Consider the following 20,000-nt stretch of genomic DNA (forward strand, 5'->3'; position numbering starts at 1 on the left):
GTGAGGTTTCTTACGACAGTGTTGTGAAATATACGCCTCACAGCTGTAGGGGGCGCTCACTGACAAAACATGCGGCAACAAAAGTGTAAATCAGCGAAGAAATAACTAGAGTTGCCGAATGCCCCTTTAAAATACCAAGTGTTACGTTATTCTCATGTTATTCTCACAATTTCATTGAGTGAAACTGAGGGATCAGCTTTATCTGTAGGGCGAAAAAGTTGTGGGAAATGGGCGTCCGATGACCCCTTTAAGAACTGATGACTGAAAGGTTCTTTGGGGTTAACAGAAATGGGTATTTTATGGCATCGCTGCAAAAAGAAAAAGAAAAAAAAAGACCCTTTTGGAAGCTTTATTTTGGAGAGAGTGTTGGCAGTGTTGAGGGGGCGTGTCCAGTCATGCAAAGTAGAGAGAAATTTGACTATGCAAATGAGCAGCAATTCAATGACCTACTTACTGTCTAAAAAATAATCTATTGTTACAAAAAGTATAAAAATAAATAAAATACTAAAAGCAACACCAAGGAACTTTTCCTCTGCGGTCGCCCTACAGGTTGGAAGCGGAATTGTCCATTACCGCTGTTGTAAATAATTTAGCGCACCGCCGCCGACTGTCGCACGCGCACACTCGCGGTTTATCCAGCACCGGCTGTGGAATCAACAATGGCCACAGACAAGGTAGAGTATGATGCATGATTTTATGAAGGACATCGCAAACGAAGAAAAACTATGTATGCCGTAAAGCAGTCGAATTTTGTAGTTCTTTTTGTGCTCCGGTTACAACCCGAAACCCGAAGTTACATAGTGCCAGTAAAAGCGATACAGACACTATCAGGCTACGGCAGACGTGTCATTCAACCTATTGTAAGTCGATGTACCATCTCAAGGATCTTGGAAATATATTATGAAGGTTGAAAAACTACATAGTGTTACTTAAGTTTATAGTCCAAATGGCGGTAATCAAATAAATGCATAAAACTCAAACCTAATAAATGTAATTCATATTTGAATATGTAATCAAATGAACTTTGAACACTTCATTTCTTATTTTTCTTGATTTTTTTAACATTTATTAAAAATAATGTTCTAATAAATTGTATTACTTTTGTTATAATTTTACTTTGAAAAGTGCATTCTAGTGTATAAAATCTGTCACAATTTCTTCAAGTTAAATTAAACTTTTATTTTGGCGAGTTAGAGAAGGGTTAGGGTTGATGCCCACTAAAACAAAAATACAGCTATTAAATCCCTGTATTTGTATTATTATATATGGACAAACAGACTCATCTCATCATTCTAGAGAGTAAAGATAAATATATAAGGTCTAAAGCCGATTTATGAACATATATCAAACAAAGTTTGTCACTTCTAACCAAAATCTCCACAATGACCCTGAAGTAAAGAATGAGACTGCAGAAAGAAAAAGGTAATGCGATCCCTCGATCAGATCAAGAGCTTGACGGACGAGTGAAGGAACGAGTTTATCACAGACGTGCAGAGATAAGAAAACTCAAACATCCGGCTTTAATGGGAATAAGGATCGGAGACTGGAGGAATGATGCGGACAGATGCGACCTGTCAATCATCACAGTGTGTCTGTATGAACGCTTTGACATAGTAGATGATCTAAATCAAAGATGAACAACAACATCTTGAAGGACTGTGACTCTTATACCGCTGTAGAAATACAATCGTACAAGTTTAAATTGCATTTATTTATTTTTTATATATAAACCAGGTTCCACATCTTTTGACTAAGCATTTTCCATGACTTTTCCTTCACTTCTTCAATTGCTTGAATTGTATTCATTATTTTAGAGCAAACACAAATAAACTATTGTGATTTTATTCCCTGAAAATAAATTCCCTGATATTTCCATGACCATGAAATCCCTGTCAGTAATAAACACATTAAGTATTATTTAAATAATAATAATAATTATTATTATTATTAATGTTAGTACAAACATCAACAACTATATTTGTTATAACTATTATTATAAATAAACATTTTTATGGCCAATTATTATTAATATTATTATTAGTAGTATTTAAGAACATCAACAGGTACATTGATGACAATTAATAACAAATAAAAATTAAATATTATTGTTTATATGAAATATGAATTAATAATAATACATTTTACTAATTATATTAATAATCATAATAATAAACATTATAAAAAACACAAAACTTGCATTTGTTTGTGCGGCAGATGTTATTACATAATTATTACATAATTTCCTGTTTCCTAAAACATAATTCTGAGAAGCTTTTGATGAATAAAAACATTAAACGCTGTGTTGTCTTGAAAACACACACACAACAGACGACGCATACGGACACTAAACACACAATGAGATCTTCTTCTGAATGCATTTGCTAATTAAATCTGCTAATTAATTCTCATTTACTAATTGACTAATGGAAGTGCATGAGGCTCAGCGGGAACATAATGATTTCTTCCGTCATGATTATATTCTGAACGCATACGAACGTCAGACATCATTCAACGAGTCAATCCTGCTCGGCTAAACGTGCAATAAAATAACATGTATTTGATATCAGCTGTTCGTCACAGAACACTTACACACTTACACACTCGTCTTTTGTTCCTGTCCTTTATAACCCCGGGTGTGTGTTCAGTGCAGGCGATGTGTGTCACAGGCCGAAGAAAAGCAGGCCTCCATGGGCTTATTCCTCAGTCACGCGCACATAATGAAATCTAGATATATTTTAATTATATTATTTCATATTCTACAGAGACACAAGCCTGAAAGAAAGGACCGGAAAGCTGCAACAATTAATTCAGAGCCGAAGACAAAAGGCTCCCGCTTTTCTTGGTGCAAACAAAAGAGTTTGCCGATATTTATATGCAAATTTGATTTGTGGCCCATCGAGTAGCACGGAAAAATTAAAATCTCGTCAGATTGGGGAGACAGCTTGTCAAGCTCAGAACAATGAACGTCGACTAGTAATGGCTAGTTGATCAGTGAGGTCAGCTGGTGCTTTACAGACTCGAGACGTTTAGAAATACCTTCAACATTCCTCACATTATCACAGTTTATTTGCTGTAGTTTAGAAAATGGTAATAAAATATGACCAGAACTCAGTTGATATTTCACACACTTCTGTTAGACTCTCACACATGAATTATGTTGAATATCTGTCAGCTGTTAAATTTAACTACACAATTAGATAATACCAGTTTAGCTCAACCAGTTACCAAGCAATGCTTCATGTTGTTCAGTCTGTGGTGTAAAAATCTGCATTAGTTATTAAAGAAAAAACACTTCAGCAAAACATGATCAGCTCAAAGTGTCCCAATCATTTTCGGTCTCATATTTCACTGGTAGTCGCTGTATGAAGAAGTTGTGTGTATAATATGTCACAGTTTACTGTATTTTGCTCTCCTCACTCACATAAATGAACTATAGTGTCCTGCACACACTAGTGAAACAATATCAAAAATGATATCTGGTGTCTGAATAATCTTTGGTTTGACTATATGTGTTTAGATTTGACAATAAAAGAGACTCTGTTTATCTTTAAAGCAGCACTTGAAATGTTTTTAATAGTTTCTAGATGTGAATTTGAGCTTCGGCACATCCATAAACCAGCGCTCCCATTGAATTCCCCGAAACGACCCTTTAACCGGTTTATTCCTGTGAGGAACTGGAGTGACGGAATCATTTTACGGTTAATCTCCGGAGGAAAACCCGGATCAATCCAGGTTGATTTACAGCCGCCCGATGTGCTTAAATCCACACCCACACACACACACACACACACACACACACACACACACACACACACACACACACGGACACAGACACACACACACACACACACACACACCAGTGCCAGAAAACCTTCTCGTCTCACACATAAATCTGGATTAGGAGCGAGTTCAAGAGTGACACGCAATACCACTTTTAAGCATTTTTTTGGTTTTATTGTGGCACTCTGATACACACACAGATCAAGTGAGCGTAAGCCTTCCAGAAGTCTGAAATGGAAACATGAATTCTAGTTATCTGATATTCTGATCTGTATTCCTGAGGATCTGAACATCTGTAATCTCCAGGGAACAATGGTTTCTCCACACGTCCCTGTCCAATGATGAAATGGGAACGTGGTGAGTGGGTTACACACACGCACGCACGCACACACACGCGCAAACGCACACACGCACGCACGCACACACAGGTGGTAAACTGAATTGAAGCACTAACTGTCTCAGAAGTGGCTGTTTTTGAGTGTCAGATCTGGATCTATAAGATCGACGTGTTTTCAGGAAAGCTGGACTCGAGCCGTCGGTGGTTCTCTTACGAGAAGTTCTCTCGTATTGCGTAAGTTGCTTACGTTATGGGTAAAGTCATCTTTTCTCGATTTATTGAAGCCCAAAAATTATCCTAATTTTTCCATTTACTGTCAACGCAGTGCAGCAGCTAGCAGACCTAGAGCAGGCAGTCTTGCGTGCTCATTGGCTGCCCTGCGGCAACTTCAGCAGCTTACCACTGAGCCTCGCGCGTGACGACACGTCCAATGACTCTACGCGTCAAGGCCCGCCAAAAGGGGTGTGGTTTAGCGTATAAAAGTCAGGCTCGGTAGGCAGGCTCACTGATTTTCATCTCTTCAGCGAAGCTCTTCGCATCGCTGGACTCTGAGAGAAGCCGCTGTCGAAACCAGCGACCAGCACGCAGAGGAAAGAGCCTGAGGAAGCCGGTCGTCTTCGCCACCTTCAGCCTTCCGTGCCTGCTACGCTATCCGGCGACAAGTATCCTTTTAGTGCTTTGCATTCTGTGGGTGTTCGCCGCCGCAACACTGACTCTAAAAGAGGGTGAGGCGTTTTTCTCAAAATGCCTTGCATTTCCTGTGGCTCGTGTAGAGCCCCGCTCAGCGCAGGAGACCGCCATGTGATCTGCACTCTCTGCCTGGGCCCAGACCACGCAAAACTTGATTCGGAGGCTGCGTGCACTGTGAAGCGCTTCCGCTGTCGACCCTGCGGGCTCAACTTGAGGCCTTCAATGTGGAAGCTGTCACTCCGCCCTCTGGACCGTGCAAGAAGAAGCGCCGTTCACAGAGACCATCAAAGCCTGAGGTCAAAGACAGCTGTTCCATCCTGGTATCGGACAGCTAGGAGTGGTCGAGTTATCATCACTCCGCCTCCTCCTCGATCCGGGAAGGCTACAAAGGCTACTGCAGCGGTGTTTTCGACAGACAATGTGCCGGTAATGCAACCCGCTCACCTGCAAAATCTCAAGAGTGTAACATCTGGTTATCCGGCTCTCGCCGTGGTGCTCTAAGTGTAGAAAAGGTGCCCACATCTCAGTGTTCACCCCTACACACAAGCACTATACCGGCGTCTCTCGCTCTCAGAGAGCCCACTCTCCTAAAGCTGGCGAATGGCTCTCGAGTGTTAGATGTAGGAAACGTGCCCACAACTACGTGCCCACGCCTACTATCTGCCCGCTCTGTTGCACAGCCAAAGCAGCCTCATATCGGTCAGGTTATGAATGTAAGTTATGTGCCCGCTCACGAGCGCTCACGCTTACTAACAAACACTCGCCCCAGGCGCCGCTCGCGCATCACAAAGTGATCACAAAATGTTCCCCATTCAAAGCAATCGGGACGTCACATATGAAGCAGCCAGCTACCACTTTCAGTGAGCCGCCGTATTCGAGCGCCGAGGGACTGATTCCAGGGATATCAGAGTGGGTGCTAAGCACAATAAGACAGGGCTATTCACTACAGTTCGCTCGCCGCCCCCTCGCTTTCGAGCACGGACCGAGACGAAAGTGAGAGCGGATGTAGCGCATCTACTCGGTGCAGAAATGGCCAAACTGCTGTGCAAAGGGGCTAAAGTCTCCTTTGCCCCGTTAGGGCACTGAGGGCTTACATTACGCGCTCCACCTCTTTCAGGCGTTCGGAACAGCTCTTTGTCTCGAACGGTGGGCGCACCAAGGGTCTCGCTGCCTCGAAACAGAGCCTGTCCAGATGGATAGTGGATGGTATTGCATCCGCTTATGTGTCTAAAGGTCTGCAATGCCCGTTGGGCGTCAGGGCTCATTCCACCAGAGGCGTGGCCTCGTTGTGGGCTTGGTTCAGCGGGTTTACATCCACGATATTTGTGACGCGGCAGGCTGGGCCTCCCCGTCTACATTTGTTAGGTTTTATAACCTGGAAGTTCCCGCCCTGCAGGCTAGACTTCTGTTAGTATGAGTGGTGTATATGTTCTGCCCAGATCTGATCGTACGCAGACTACTCTCATGTGACCAGACTACTCTCCTGGTTGAGCTGCACTGTATGGTGATTGTTTATATAGACCGGCAACACCGCTCTGTATGCCCTATATATGTGCTTATGAACATGTGCTGGCCCGCGCTGCTGGCCGCCTGTTTCCCACTTATCTATGTTCCCCGGGATTCCCTAGGACTCATGAATTGGATGCTTGGTGCGCACGGCGTTGACAATGGGTTCCAGTAGCGTAAGCAACTTACGCAATACGAGAGAACCTCTCATAAGAGAACGTACTCGGTTACATACAGTACATAACCTCGGTTCTCTCTAGAAGAGGTAACGAGTATTGCGTAACCCGACCGTGCAGGCCCCACGAGCGATTTTTGCTTCAGTCGATGAAAACCAGTGAGCCTGTCTACCGAGCCTGACTTTTATACGCTAAACCACACCCCTTTTGGCGGGCTGTGACGCGTAAAAGGCACGGGCCCAAGACTGCCTGCTCTAGGTCTGCTAGCTGCTGCAGTGCGTTGACAATAAATGGAAAAATTAGGATAATTTTTTGGCTTCAATATCTCGAGAAAAGATGACTTTACCCGTAGCATAAGCAACTTACGCAATACTTGTTCCCTCTTCTAGAGAGAACCGAGGTTACGTATGTAACCGAGTACGTTTTCTGGAAGCAAATGTTTCATTTGGATGCTTTCGGCAGAAAGACAATCGATTCTGACCGCAGTTCATTAACTTTATTTTAGCATATGTGCTTCATGTGTTGAAAAGCTCTTCAGATGTGGCAGAAAGTGTGTGTAGTGGTGGCCAAAATTATTAGAACACTTGGCATATTTAAGATTTCAGTTGTTATTTTCCAAGAGGACAATGACCCTAAACATTCTTCTATATATTGCCGGAGGAATCTGCAGAAACTTTAAAATGATGGACTGGCCCGTCAACGTAAACACCTACATCGAGAACATCTGGGGCGAGTCGGGAAATAAACTGGACAGGTCTACTGTACATTCAAAGGAACGCCTTTGGCTTCAGTTGCAGAAGACATGGGATAACAATAGTGTTGAAGTTCTCAGGAAATATATAGACAGAGATTTCTGCTGCTGTAATTGTGTACATACCGAATATTAAAGTTAAAAGTGGATAAAAACAGTACGACTTACTTCAAAAACAGTACGACTGGCTTCAATTTCATAATGTTCATGTTTCATTATGAAATTAATTAATGATTTGGAGGCAAAAAAAATTTGAATAAATGAATGAATTTTTTATGGCTTTTCCAATTGTTGCTGTGTACCGGATTGCATTTGTAAAAGCTTTTTGCATTTTTACACTTTTTAGAGTAAAAGTAACCCAAAAATTAGGAGTTCTACAGTCCTAGAAATCAACATTTCAAAATTCACTGATATTTTCAGGCTTTCATGAGCATGAAATCTCTGTCAGTAAAAACCAAAGACAGTCTCAAAAACACGGTTTGAAATCGCTGGTGTTTCTGACGTCACAAACTACCTTGTAACCAATCATATCAACGTGTGATCGTCAACGAGTGTATCTCTGAGCTGAGTGAGTGAGTGGAGGCGGGGCTCATTTGCATATTCATAGAACCCAGTATACTAAATGAGGCAAGGGTGTCGAGTTACATTCAGATATTTTTAAGACATGAAGATGTAATTCTGGTGATCAAAAGATGAGTTTTAGGGGATAAAATTATTGACTACAGGGGGACTTTAAGTATTATTTAAATAATAGTCATTTTAATCTACTAATATAATCAGGTTTATTTGGCAGTCCATTTCTGGCTCGGAATTAAATATATATATATATATATATATATATATATATATATATATATATATGTATTTTTTTTATAATAAAAAAGTTTAAGTAATCGTGGGAGTTTTAAAGTGCCCCTATTATGGATTTTTGAAAATTACCTTTCATGTAGTTTGTAACATAGCTGTAAAAGAATGAAAACATCCTGTAAAGTTTTAAACCTGAAAGTGCACCGCGTATAAAGTTATTGTTTTTCAAAGTAAGAGTCGACTCTGAGTCAATGAAATGAATCGCTTCAAACGAGTCATAAGCCGTTCCGTTATGACGTCAAGACGAAACATTAGCATTCCCCGCCCACTTTTTGCGCGCGCAGACACCAGGGAAAACTTTTTTTTTTCACTGCCCAAGGACGAGCATGTGAAGAATCAGTGGTTAAAGTTCATCTTTACCACAACAGTATAATCTAACACTTTTGCTGTGTTCCCTGTATTTTACTGATGACTGCTTCTCAAATCTCGGAGTTCAATGCAGGATTTGCAAACCGTTTGCTAATGAAAGATGGTGTTCAACTTAGTTTTGAGTTTTATATTGTGTAGGTCTCTTGCTAAACTGGTTAACTCAATTTATTAATACTTCTGCTAATCAGTTGTGGGCCACTATTACCTAAAACTGTGTCTATTAATGCAGATTGTCAGTCGTTCTCACTACTTTGAGGAAAGATTTAGCATGGAGCAAGATTTGTTTTGCCAACGTTTATGTTACATAAGTCATTCACGCTAGAGCTCGGCTAATGTATGCACTGTCATTGATACAGTTTCCACATGTTCACCGCAATAAATTAGAAAAACACTCGGTAATTAAATAAGTACAAGTGAAATAATCGGTTTGTTGATGGACATGCACTTGTCAATGCTGATGGTGAGGAATTACAGTTGCAACATCTCATAATGTGCCTCAAACTGAGTAGCGTATCACTGAGAAACACTGAGTCCTGATCGAGTCGTGCTTGTGATGGAGGTTCGGGTTGAATAACTAGTTCTTCATCATCGGACTCGCGCTCGCATTGATGTGGTAATGCGCATTTTTGTTTTCGACTTGAACGCTGTACGCGGTAGACCAATAACAACAGACTGAGCTGTCTGGCCCATCAGAGCAGAGAAGACCAATCATAACAGACTAAGCCGTCTGGCCAATCAGAGCTGAGTAGCTCATGGAAAGGAGGGATTTAGAGAGATTGATTCATTTGATGAGTCGTTTGAGAACCATTGAAAATGTGGTGATGTGCAAATGTAACTTATGAGAAAATAAAGTTTTTTGACCTTTGATGCATGTACACCTGTTGTAGGAGACTCCACAACAACATTAGGAAACTTTAAAAAACAAAAGCAAGGTTGTAAAATAAAGTAACTTTGTGAAATTTAAAGTGACATTGTGAGATACAAAGTCAAATTTCAGCGAAATAAATGAGCAATTATGAGAAATAAAGTCACATTCGCATGTGAGATACAAAGCTTGAGACACTAAGATCTCTTCAGAAATTCAGTGTCTCCGTGTGTGTCTCGTGAAGGACAGTGATAATGAGCGGGTCGGAGGTCAAGGGTCGAGGGTCGGACCCACCGTTCGTGTGCTGGTCACAGGCGTTCGCTGTCTCTCGGAGACCCGGAGACGACGGAGACTCCACCAACTCCATTACAGGAGGACTGGTGTTGAGCTGCCCGACCGGAGGAGGCCACGGCAGGTCCTTTATCACCTTAATCTCCACTGCAGAGAACCAGAGGAACAGAGGAGAAAAGAGGAGAACAGAGGAGAAAAGAGGAGAGGAGCGTCAGTGAAGCAGGATCAGCTCAGCAGGGAAAAACAGACAGACTTGGAAACGGAAACAGGAAAGGAAACAAACAGCAGCAATGCAGTGCGTTCAGGTCTCTGCTTCTGTCACACACACACACACACACACACACACACACACACACACACACACACACACACACACACACACACACACACACACAGTAGCACCTCCATACGCTGCGTTCATTACAGACGTGTCAGATCTTGTCTAGTGTGTTATTCAAAGACAATAAACGGTGTAAAGCAAATGCACTTTTCTCTTTCTCTCTCTATTAATGCATCTTTCCTGGACGTAATCTTGTCCAAGTGCAGCCATCCAGTGACAGCAAATCTATTCCCGGGAACGTCCCACTCGTTTACAGGAGAAGCGGATCCATATCATAACAGAGAGTGCATGAATAGAGCTAGATATGTCATACCAATTTATTAAAGTGCCCCAATTATGCTATTTTAAAGGTTCTTAATATTGTTTAACAGCTCTCCTACAACAGGTTCACATGCATTCAAGGTCATAAAAACAAAGAATTTCTCATAATATTCAGCTCTTTTCTCTCAGTGTCTGAAACGCTTCGATCGAGGATTCAGTCTCTCTAAGCTCCGCCTCTCTGAGAGCTGCTCTGCTGTGATTGGTCAGAAAGCAAACGCTCATTATCATATCTTAATCTCAGCTCTTGATCACAGTGATACGAACAGTAACGATGGCGTGGGTTTTACCGTATCAATCTCAGAAAACAGCGTCTTCTCCACACGAACAACACGAACCAAACTCTTCCAGTCTCTGATACACTACAGTGTTTGAGGGCGGAGCTACGAGACGCTGCCCAGCCAATCAGGACTACAGGCTGGCATTATGCAAATGAGTTACAAACCTACAGCAGCAAGTGAGACTGAATTACTGACGACTCGTTTCAGTTCAGAATCGCTTCTTTCTTTTAGGAGATAAAAACTGTTTATGAAATCATTTGGAAAATTTGACAGAGTTTATTAGTGCAGTTTCTTGACTCTTCACAGTGACCAGTTCTGTGCAGTTCTGTGCTTCGCTGCACCAGTTAATTAAAAACACGACAGAGTCGATGCGCACCGGGAGTTTGTTGTGGAATAAATGAGACGTCGCTGTCACTTCAACCCCGAGCTGCGGCTCTTTATTAATAAAACAAGGAACAAATCCCTTTATTTTGCTTTCCATGCATCTTGTCCCTGTCGGTGCGCTGACAGAAACAGACACACAATCCCAAACAAACACCAGACACACACACACACACACCGACCGAAAGGATGCGAACGCACGGCTGAAACTCAGAGCAAACACACTTGCGATTCACTTGGCATCGGCTGCTCTCAGCGCTTGACAGGAGAACGACTGAAACTGCCAGTGCATCCAAAATAAAGCTGGTGGTTTGTTGACCGGCTGTCAGGCTTTACGAGACGATTAACGCACTCAAGCTCTCGGTTATGAACTCGCCCTTGTCTTTGACTCCAGAGGGGAATCATTTAGCCAACTTCTAGGAGAGAGAAATAAAACATTGAGGAGGACCTATAATGCCGGATGTTGTTTCAGGCTCTACTAGAACACGTTTTCCTGCTTGAATGTTGATTATTTTCCTCATATTCTCCATTGTTGCGGCTCCTCTCTTCCCAGTCTGTCAGTAACGCTCTGTTTTCCCAAAAGCATCGTTAGACAACTATGGTCGCAGGTTCTGTCGTTATCATCATTCATCATAATTCAACGAGTCGGTGTTAGAAACCATCGTTCCAACGAACATTCGCAAACAGCATCGCACAGTTGTGTGTTTGAGCGACAGATCTCCACCTGTGTTTAGAAGCAGAGTCTCTAGTTTACATGACATGTGGACTCAATAAATCATTATCTTGAGCAAACTAAGCAAGCTGATATTCAGTACAATCTGGTGTCTTTTATTTAGAAAGCATACACATGTCATTTACGTCTTTTAGTTTGTCGAGAGATTTAAAGCGTCGTTTTTGAAGAGTGCGCATGTGTGTGCGCGAGAACAAGCCTATGATTGAAATTAAGCAAAATGAGAAATAGTCCTCAGATGCCATGTGCGTAATTTATAGCAAAACATCTAGCATTAATTCAATCTCAAATGATTCATTATAAGATGTTATTACTCCACCAAGTTCGTGATTTCATTAACCAACGTGGCTGAACGACCAATTTGCGACAATATGGTTTCGGGAAACAGTCGTGACTAGCTAGCTGATTTCTTCAACGATGAGTCGTACTATAGTAGTGAAGCAGCGAGTTACGGTGTTGTACAGGAAACACACCCCTGATTACTTCCTGTCTCTATGAAGCCCCTCCTTCTGAAAACCACGCTGTGCTCTGATTCGTTGGCTGGAGCAGTGTGTTGTGACTGGGTGTGTTTGGGAAATATACCATTACCGCCAGTTTTACCAAACTTCAAATTAACTCAACCCTTTATTCTGCGCATTAATAATTTAAATTAGGGATGCATGATATATCGGCCACCATATCGGTATCGGCTGATATATGTTTATTTTTAATGTTATCGTTATCGGCACGGTATGAAATTTTGGTTGATATATTAAAGTTGAAAAAGAATGTATTATTTCCTTCACCTGAGAAAATTCAGATGCGCACTGTTCATCATGATTGTTTTGATTTGCTTGAGATATGATTGAAATCACTTGAAAAAAGGAAAATAAGGTTCAATGCAGCTCATATCTGTCATATAGGCTACATAAAAGAATAATGAGAACATCATTATAATTGTGTGCTTGGGACATGGCTTTTAATGGTCAGATATTTGCTTTTTAACCAGGCTCTCAAAAATTATGTTAAAAATTTTGATTTAGATTTATCGACAAATATATCGGTTATCGCCTTTCAAATACAAAGAATTATCGCTATCGGCCACAATTTTCATAACGGTGCATCTCTAATATGGAGAATAACTCCCGCTGGAGGGACTTTGAAACCTTTTTCATGCTCAAACAGCAACATTACACACTAAAGACAGATGAAGGATAATAGAAGAGGATCTCGAGCCAGCAGAATAGCAGATTAGCATTGTTCACCAACGGCGTGATATGATGTCAGTTGACAGAGCCGCCATTATCCGCTGGTTTCCGCTGAATTGTCCCGATCCAGCGAGTGAACGCGAGGCCAGTCTCTCTGACAGATAATATAATAACTTCCTCACGGCGGGTGAAGTGAAGGCCTGCCAGAAGCCTGATTAAAGAGCTAATTCTCATTCGCTGCTGCAGATTAGTGTGTAATTGTTTTGGGAGAGGGAAGCTTCGTCTCGCGTCCCTGTAGGAGAAGTGGATTCTCACAGGTCGCACACTTTCGCTGACACCCAGATAAGATGAATTGTGTTTCTCAGCTGAAGGTGAACTCAGTTTAGAGGCTGTAATGCTTCTTGCGTTAAGCCAGAAAGCATTTGCTGGTGTCTTTTGAAAAGCGCTGGCCCTGCGGTAATGCAGTATATTGTGAGGATTAGTGCGTTTTACAGCCTTGGCAAAATCCCTCATGCTAAATAACTGTGTTGGTAAACAGGAGCTCTAGAGGAACGGGATGTTTTGTCTTTTTTTCAGGGTGTTTTCACACTTTGCTCATTTCAAGGATCTGGTAACAATTTTGGCTTGTACTGTATGTCAAACCCTGAAGCCGAGACTATATTGTGAGGTATAGACTACAGGGGGATTTTAATTAAATAAACATGTTAAATCAACAGCCCTAATAGAAACCCTTCAATTCATATTTATTATTTTATTTATTTATTTTAGAGACAAAAAGAAATCTGAGTTTTAAACGTAAAAAAAAAAACATTAGAAACGTGAAGCAGGAACAGTGGGATTCGAGAGCATCAATCCCGTTTTGCCGTTAGTCTCAAAAAGAAATTATTTTATGATCGCAAAGGTGCAACAACACCAATTACAACACCGATTACACACTGCTCCTTTGATAGACACACTTCTACACGCTCTCTCACAGCTCATTTTACCAAATTACAACGATTGAGTTTCTCAAGCAACCCGCTGTCACCAAATAATAGCCAATTTAATACAAGTGCTGCAATATTACAAGCACCAGCTTCAGATTAATATTCATGCATGACACACACACACACACACACACACACACACACACACACACACACACACACACACACACACACACACACACACACACACACACACACACACACACACACACACACACACACAGTCAGTGACAGCTTTGAACTTTGGCTGAGCTCACAGTATGCCACGGCTCTGAGTTGATGTCTGTTTGTGTGTGTGTGTGTATAACACGCAGTGTGTGTGTATTCCCTGTCCTTTCCTTGAACCGCCACCAAAATTGGCGGAACAGTGTGCAAAAAAACCAGCCTCAATTTCCCACAATCCCCCTGGGCAGAACTCAGGGTTTATCTGGTGTTCCAGCCGAGACGCTGTCGGGTCGCTTCACTCTGTAAAACAGCACAACGGATTGATTTCATTTCACACTTTCATCATCGAGACCTAATTAAGGCATCAAGACAGAAAAAAGGCCATTTAGACTCGATCAGCTTCAGGCAAGATGAACAGATTCCACGATAAGACAAATCCAATATGAAATATTAAACTCTCAGGGCCGATGTACTGGAGCGTTTAGACGACACAAGTTAGTGTTAATAATATCTGACAGTGTCTGAAACTCTCAGAAACATCATTGAGCCTCAGTATAGATGATACACTGACTCAATAACATCCTCAATCCTCTACAGGATCAGTCTTTCAGACTCACTTCAAGCTAAAAGCGACTTCTTAAAGAGTCTCTCGATCGGCTTCTGGTTAACACTGCTGGCAAATTGTATGCATATTTAAATCTTGGGGGTGTGCGGTAATTATACAGTAGGTATAGCTGTGGAAATGCGGTAAAGTGTGTTGCCTACGCCTCGGGCGCAATTAGAAAAGTCAAGCACCTTTTTAAAAAGCTCAGCGCAGTTTCTGTGGCATTTCAGCGCTGCCATCTGTGATAAATAAGATGATAAATGTTCAGATAGTGTGTGAGGGAGCAGATTTCCTCACACTGCTGGATGCGTCTGATAGGAGAGATACAGATTCACTGAAATCTTCTTAGACTCGACATAAAAGGGAAGTTGCTCTAATCTTTTCTTCCCTGTTGTGCCGTTTATCAATGTTGCTACTGGACAGAGTCATGTGGATCTCAGCCGAGCTCGGTTGTCTTTTCTTTGGTCTTGTAAGTAAATTATAAAATGCGGGGCAGTCCGGTTGAGGAACGAGCACTCCCAGAGAAGGACCTTTCTCGAAATTAACATTAACAAGAGTCAGTCACCTCCCCATGCTCTCTCTCTCTCTCAAGCTGAGATCACCAGATATTCACCCACCAATCCATATGGTTTATTGGGAATAATTATCATTCAGTATTATACATGTTTGGTATCATTTGAAATGTCTCAGTGCGACTGGTACAAATGTCTCATTCCCAAAGAAGTAAAACAAAAGATAATAAGTGTGGCGAGGGGGGCGTGGTCTCGCGAAGTCTGTAGCGAGAGACGAGTCAGCGAGCTGTGCGGTGAGTAAGTTGGTCAAGTGCAGATGATGAACACCTGTGTCTGATTGCAGTGATTGGTGGGAGACCGCATATAAGCTGCCAGGAATGAGAGAGCGGGGAGAGAGAAGGGCTTGGGACTCGCACGCGACCCGCAGCAGATACCAGCAGAGTTTATGCACGGAGTGGAAATAAATTTATTCAGAAATATTTCTGAATAAAGTGCGAGTGGCAAATTCGCCGACCCTGTCTTCTTCTTCCTTCACCCACACACACTGAGGCTGACTACAATAAGATATTTAAGAGTTTAGAGATAATTCTCACACAGAGGAGTGTGTGTCTTCCAGGCAAATGGTCTCCAGCTCTCAGAAGGTGTAAACTCTATTCAAATTCCCATTGTTAGCAAATGTTTACATGTAAAAGAAGTTTCTGTCTATATAAAGAAATGCAACAAGAGGCTCAGTGCGATTCTGTAACTCAGGTCAAAATGTCGGGTTTAACCTACATCTTTTACTCTTTATCTCTGAGCATTTAATGTTATTGTATTGATTATCTTTGAACTGATTATGTAATTGGCATGATACATTTTCCTGACATAATAAATTGTTATATATGATTTTATTCCGATTGACTCTGAAATTGTTTTCCCAAGTAGATTAAACGGATTCGTATGTTTTCGCAAGTTTTGCGTCAGATTAGTGACAACTAATATTTGGCACTAATTCAAGTTTACGTGTTTTGCAAAGACAAGAAGTGAATTTCCGTTTAGAACAGCAAAAATGCTGCTTGACAAACCTAAATCTGGGTGTGTCTTACCTCTTTTTTAATGTAATGTTACTTTAGATAAGTGTACATGGGAAACCACGGCATGGCCAATTCAAAGCTATTATAAGAGGAGTAATGTTGATCAACTTATATCTATAGTAGTGGCCATACCTCTGCTGAAGTAAACGTTACTTTAATTTCAAGTGCATGCAATAGCAGGGCTATATCGAAGTATCTCTGATTGTGTAAGCGTGAATGCGACTGATCTCAGGTTTATAGTAATCACCTCTGTTTAGTGACTGAAGCTGACTAGCTGTGATCGGGACCCATGTTAAACAAGCGTGAGTTCCTCTGAGCCACATAGCAAACTAATATGAACGGGTAAAAACACTAACGTTTGGTCGTAGAATAACGTTTGGCTAGAATAATGTAGCCTATAATGAAACTGTCTGAAATCCGCACCCTGTAGTTTAATGACAGGAAACTTTGGAAAACGAAATGCAGGAATTTGACTGAAAATGTCAATAATTGGTTCTCAAAGGGAAGTTGTGCTCGTCTTCTCTCCTCTATTGTGTCGTATATCGACTGAAACGCTTTTGGAACAAGATCAAATGTGGGCGGGGCTTGATTGTGTCTGTGGGGAATTGATTGGCTGGTTGGATGGTTGTGGTTTGCTATTGGTTGATCTCATGTGAGTGACAGGTTATAGCCCCGCCCACATCATCAGAGAAGAGAAGAGATGCTGCTGTTATTCTGATTCAAGATTATTAACACCATAATCATGTGCACCGATAAATCATTTACAATAAACACGGCAGTATTTAATAAAAAAATACAGGAATTGTCCATTTTGATTTCGTGGTGACTTTAAGAACAATCCTAAGAAAAGATAATAATATTTTTTTGGGAATAAAATATATATAACATGATTCATAAATAGCAGTTATTTTTTTTCTTAAGAATGTGTCATGAATCTGTTCACAGGTGTGTATGTGTGTGTATGTGTGTGAGAGAAGATGAGCCCTCTGGCATTTCTGTCTCTGAAGTGGCACCTTTGAGCTCCAAGAAAGCACCATGAGGTCGTGTGTGTGGGGAGTGTGTGTGTGTGTGTGTGTGTGTGTGTGTGTGTGTGTGATTCATGACAGATGACTGTTATCACACCACAGCAGCAGCATGAGAATCAGACTGAGGTCAGACTCAGACAAGAGGAGTGTGTGAGACTGAGGCGTTTGACAGAATTGCATATTTTTACTGTATTAATAACATGTGACAGATCGCGAGCACAGAATACAGTCTTTGGCTGCGTTCACACACTATAAAGCGCTTACATATATGGTTATGTTCACATAGATCCAGTTGCTGTCTGATCGGGTGTTCGCAGACAATATTAGAGGGAAGAAAATGTCTAAAAGAAAAGTGAACAGTTTCAGATTTTGACCTTTTTACTTTACATTTATCCCAAACGACTTCCAAAAGAGGAACAAAAGCAGTTAGTCAAAGATCCCACGGTATTCATAATATACGATGTCCGATTTATTAGACAACCGGGATGCTACATTACTCTAGTAGTGTGCAGAAAACACAGTATGATTTTTTTTTTTACACATGAAAATAAACAGCAGCCTTTATATTTAAAAAATTGGGTCATTATATTTGTTGGCCCTTGAGATACAAACAAAAATTGCATTTCTCCTCTTCTCTAGTTTGGCAAGTTGTCTAATAAACCTGGCGTTGTTTATTACGAATATCGTTGGTCTTTTGACACATTGCTTATGTTCCTCATTTTTAATTTGTGGATGAATGTAAATAAAAGTCATGTTTTGTCAAAACTCACTATATTTGTAAACTCATGGCTTATTTAAATTTGTTTTAGTGATAAAGAATGTTTATGAGCTGTTTTATTCATAAAATGTAAAGCTAATCATTTAAAATGAGTTAAAACTAAATCGATAAAATGATCACATGATGGAACCCCTGAAAGGTTGTGAAGTGCCTGAAGAAACTGGTGCTCTTATTTTATTTTATTTCAATGAAATTATTGTACCTTATTTTAGTTCGATAATGTTTTTATTAAATATTTTGTATTTTTATGGTACTAAGTTATATTTACGCTGTATTTATAATCCATGTATTCACTTTTTGAGCATAGCCCTGGAAATAAATTTCCAACTTAAACTGTGGAAAATATTGAATGCTTTAGAGCATTGATATCTTTTCAAAGACGACACTTTGCAGATTATTACTGGGGTGAAAAAAGTTAAAGAATTTTACATTTATTGTTATGAAAAATGCACAAAAATACGATTTAAAATTTTTATATGAAATATATATTTTCAAAATCACGTTTTACTCTACAACTGCAAGAAAATCAAAGCCATAAATCTATCAAGTGTGAGGTTGATATGTCAGTAAATGAGCGTTCAGTGAGAGTGTGTGCGGCTGCAGTACCAAACGCTTCCACTAGAGGAACTTCGTCTCATTCATTTACAATGCGCTCGTTTTTTGCCGCGAGGAGCACAAGTGTGACTGTTTTTTTCAGGACCATTTAACCTGTTAGAATCATTTCCATTATTTTACGTAAAATATTTCGGTCAAACATGACGGAAGAGCACCAGAGGGTGAAGCTTATAGAAGCTCTTCTTCTGAGACTGCAGGTATTGCGGTTTTCAAAGCCCTTCCATATGTAACACACACACACACACTTTCCAGAAAACACTGTGTGCATTTGGGTTTCACCTTGTGGGTTTATCTTCATAGACAATCAGCCACACACACACACACACGCACACACACACACACACACACACACACACACACACACACACACACACACACACACACACACACACACACACACACACACACACACACACACACACTCATTTTTTAATGACACACACACTCATCAATCTCTCTCTCAGGTCTGCTGTACTGATGTGTGTGTGTGTGTGTGTGTGTGTGTGTGTGTGTGTGTGTGTGTGTGTGTGTGTGTGTGTGTGTGTGTGTGTGTGTGTGAGAGAGCAGGTAGCAGATAACCAGGTGAGTAATTAGGAGACACACAAGTGCACAACCCTGCAGTGACCGACACTAACACACATCAGGCTCACTGATAAACACTCGAGTGAATATAACACAGCGCACGCGTTCATGAATAACCCCGGCGGGAAATAAACATCAGGATCTGAACGCATTGCAGTGAATCAAACGCACTGCAGCACACACACACACACACACTGAGAGTTTAATGTTGTGAGTTTTTTCAGACCAGACACAAAGATTGATTGGAAAGAAATGTATATAAGCCGCAGCGCTGAGTAATAACTAAAGCACTCACAGCAATACGTTCTGCGTTCGCTCGGCATTTACCCTCATCAAGCATGTGTGTGTGTGTGTGTGTTTATCTTCATCAAGCATGTGTGTGTGTGTGGGTTTATCTTCATCAAGCATGTGTGTGTGTGTGTGTGTGAGAGAGAGAGAGAGAGAGAGAGAGAGAGATAGACTGAGTGTGTGTGTCCGTGTGTGTCTGTGTGTGTGTTTGTGTGTGTGTGTCTGTGTGTGTGTGTGTGTGTGTGTGTGTCTGTATATGTGTGTGTGTGGGTGTGTGTGTCTGTGTGTGTGTGTGTTTGTGTGTGTGTGTGTGTGTGTGTGTGTGTGTGTGTGTGTGTGTGTGTGTGTGTGTGTGTGTGTGTGTGTGTGTGTGTGTGTCTGTGTGTATGTGTGTGTGGGTGTGTGAGTGTGTGTGTGTGAGAGTGTGTCTGTATGTGTGTGTGTGTGTGTGTGTGTGTGTGTGTGTGTGTGTGAGTGTGTGTGTGTGTGTGTGTGTGTGTGTG

The 20,000-nt window shown here is 41.1% G+C and overlaps 1 protein-coding gene across 4 annotated transcripts in view; it reads right to left on the reverse strand.

The window, feature by feature from the left end:
• The window catches only part of shf (Src homology 2 domain containing F), a 157,520-nt gene that overhangs the window by 28,319 nt on the left and 109,201 nt on the right, over positions 1-20,000 (reverse strand). For 2 of the 4 annotated variants that reach the window (XM_077235571.1, XM_077235570.1), the window contains one exon: positions 9,636-9,779. The exons of the other annotated variants lie outside the window; for them this stretch is intronic. In XM_077235571.1, the coding sequence (XP_077091686.1) occupies positions 9,636-9,779 (144 nt within the window). The remainder of the gene's footprint in view (positions 1-9,635; positions 9,780-20,000) is intronic. 4 annotated transcript variants of the gene reach the window in all.

Source organism: Siphateles boraxobius, unplaced genomic scaffold, assembly GCF_051911475.1.
Source record: "Siphateles boraxobius isolate OS27281-9 unplaced genomic scaffold, OSU_SipBor_1 198, whole genome shotgun sequence".
Taxonomy (NCBI): Eukaryota; Metazoa; Chordata; class Actinopteri; order Cypriniformes; family Leuciscidae; genus Siphateles; species Siphateles boraxobius.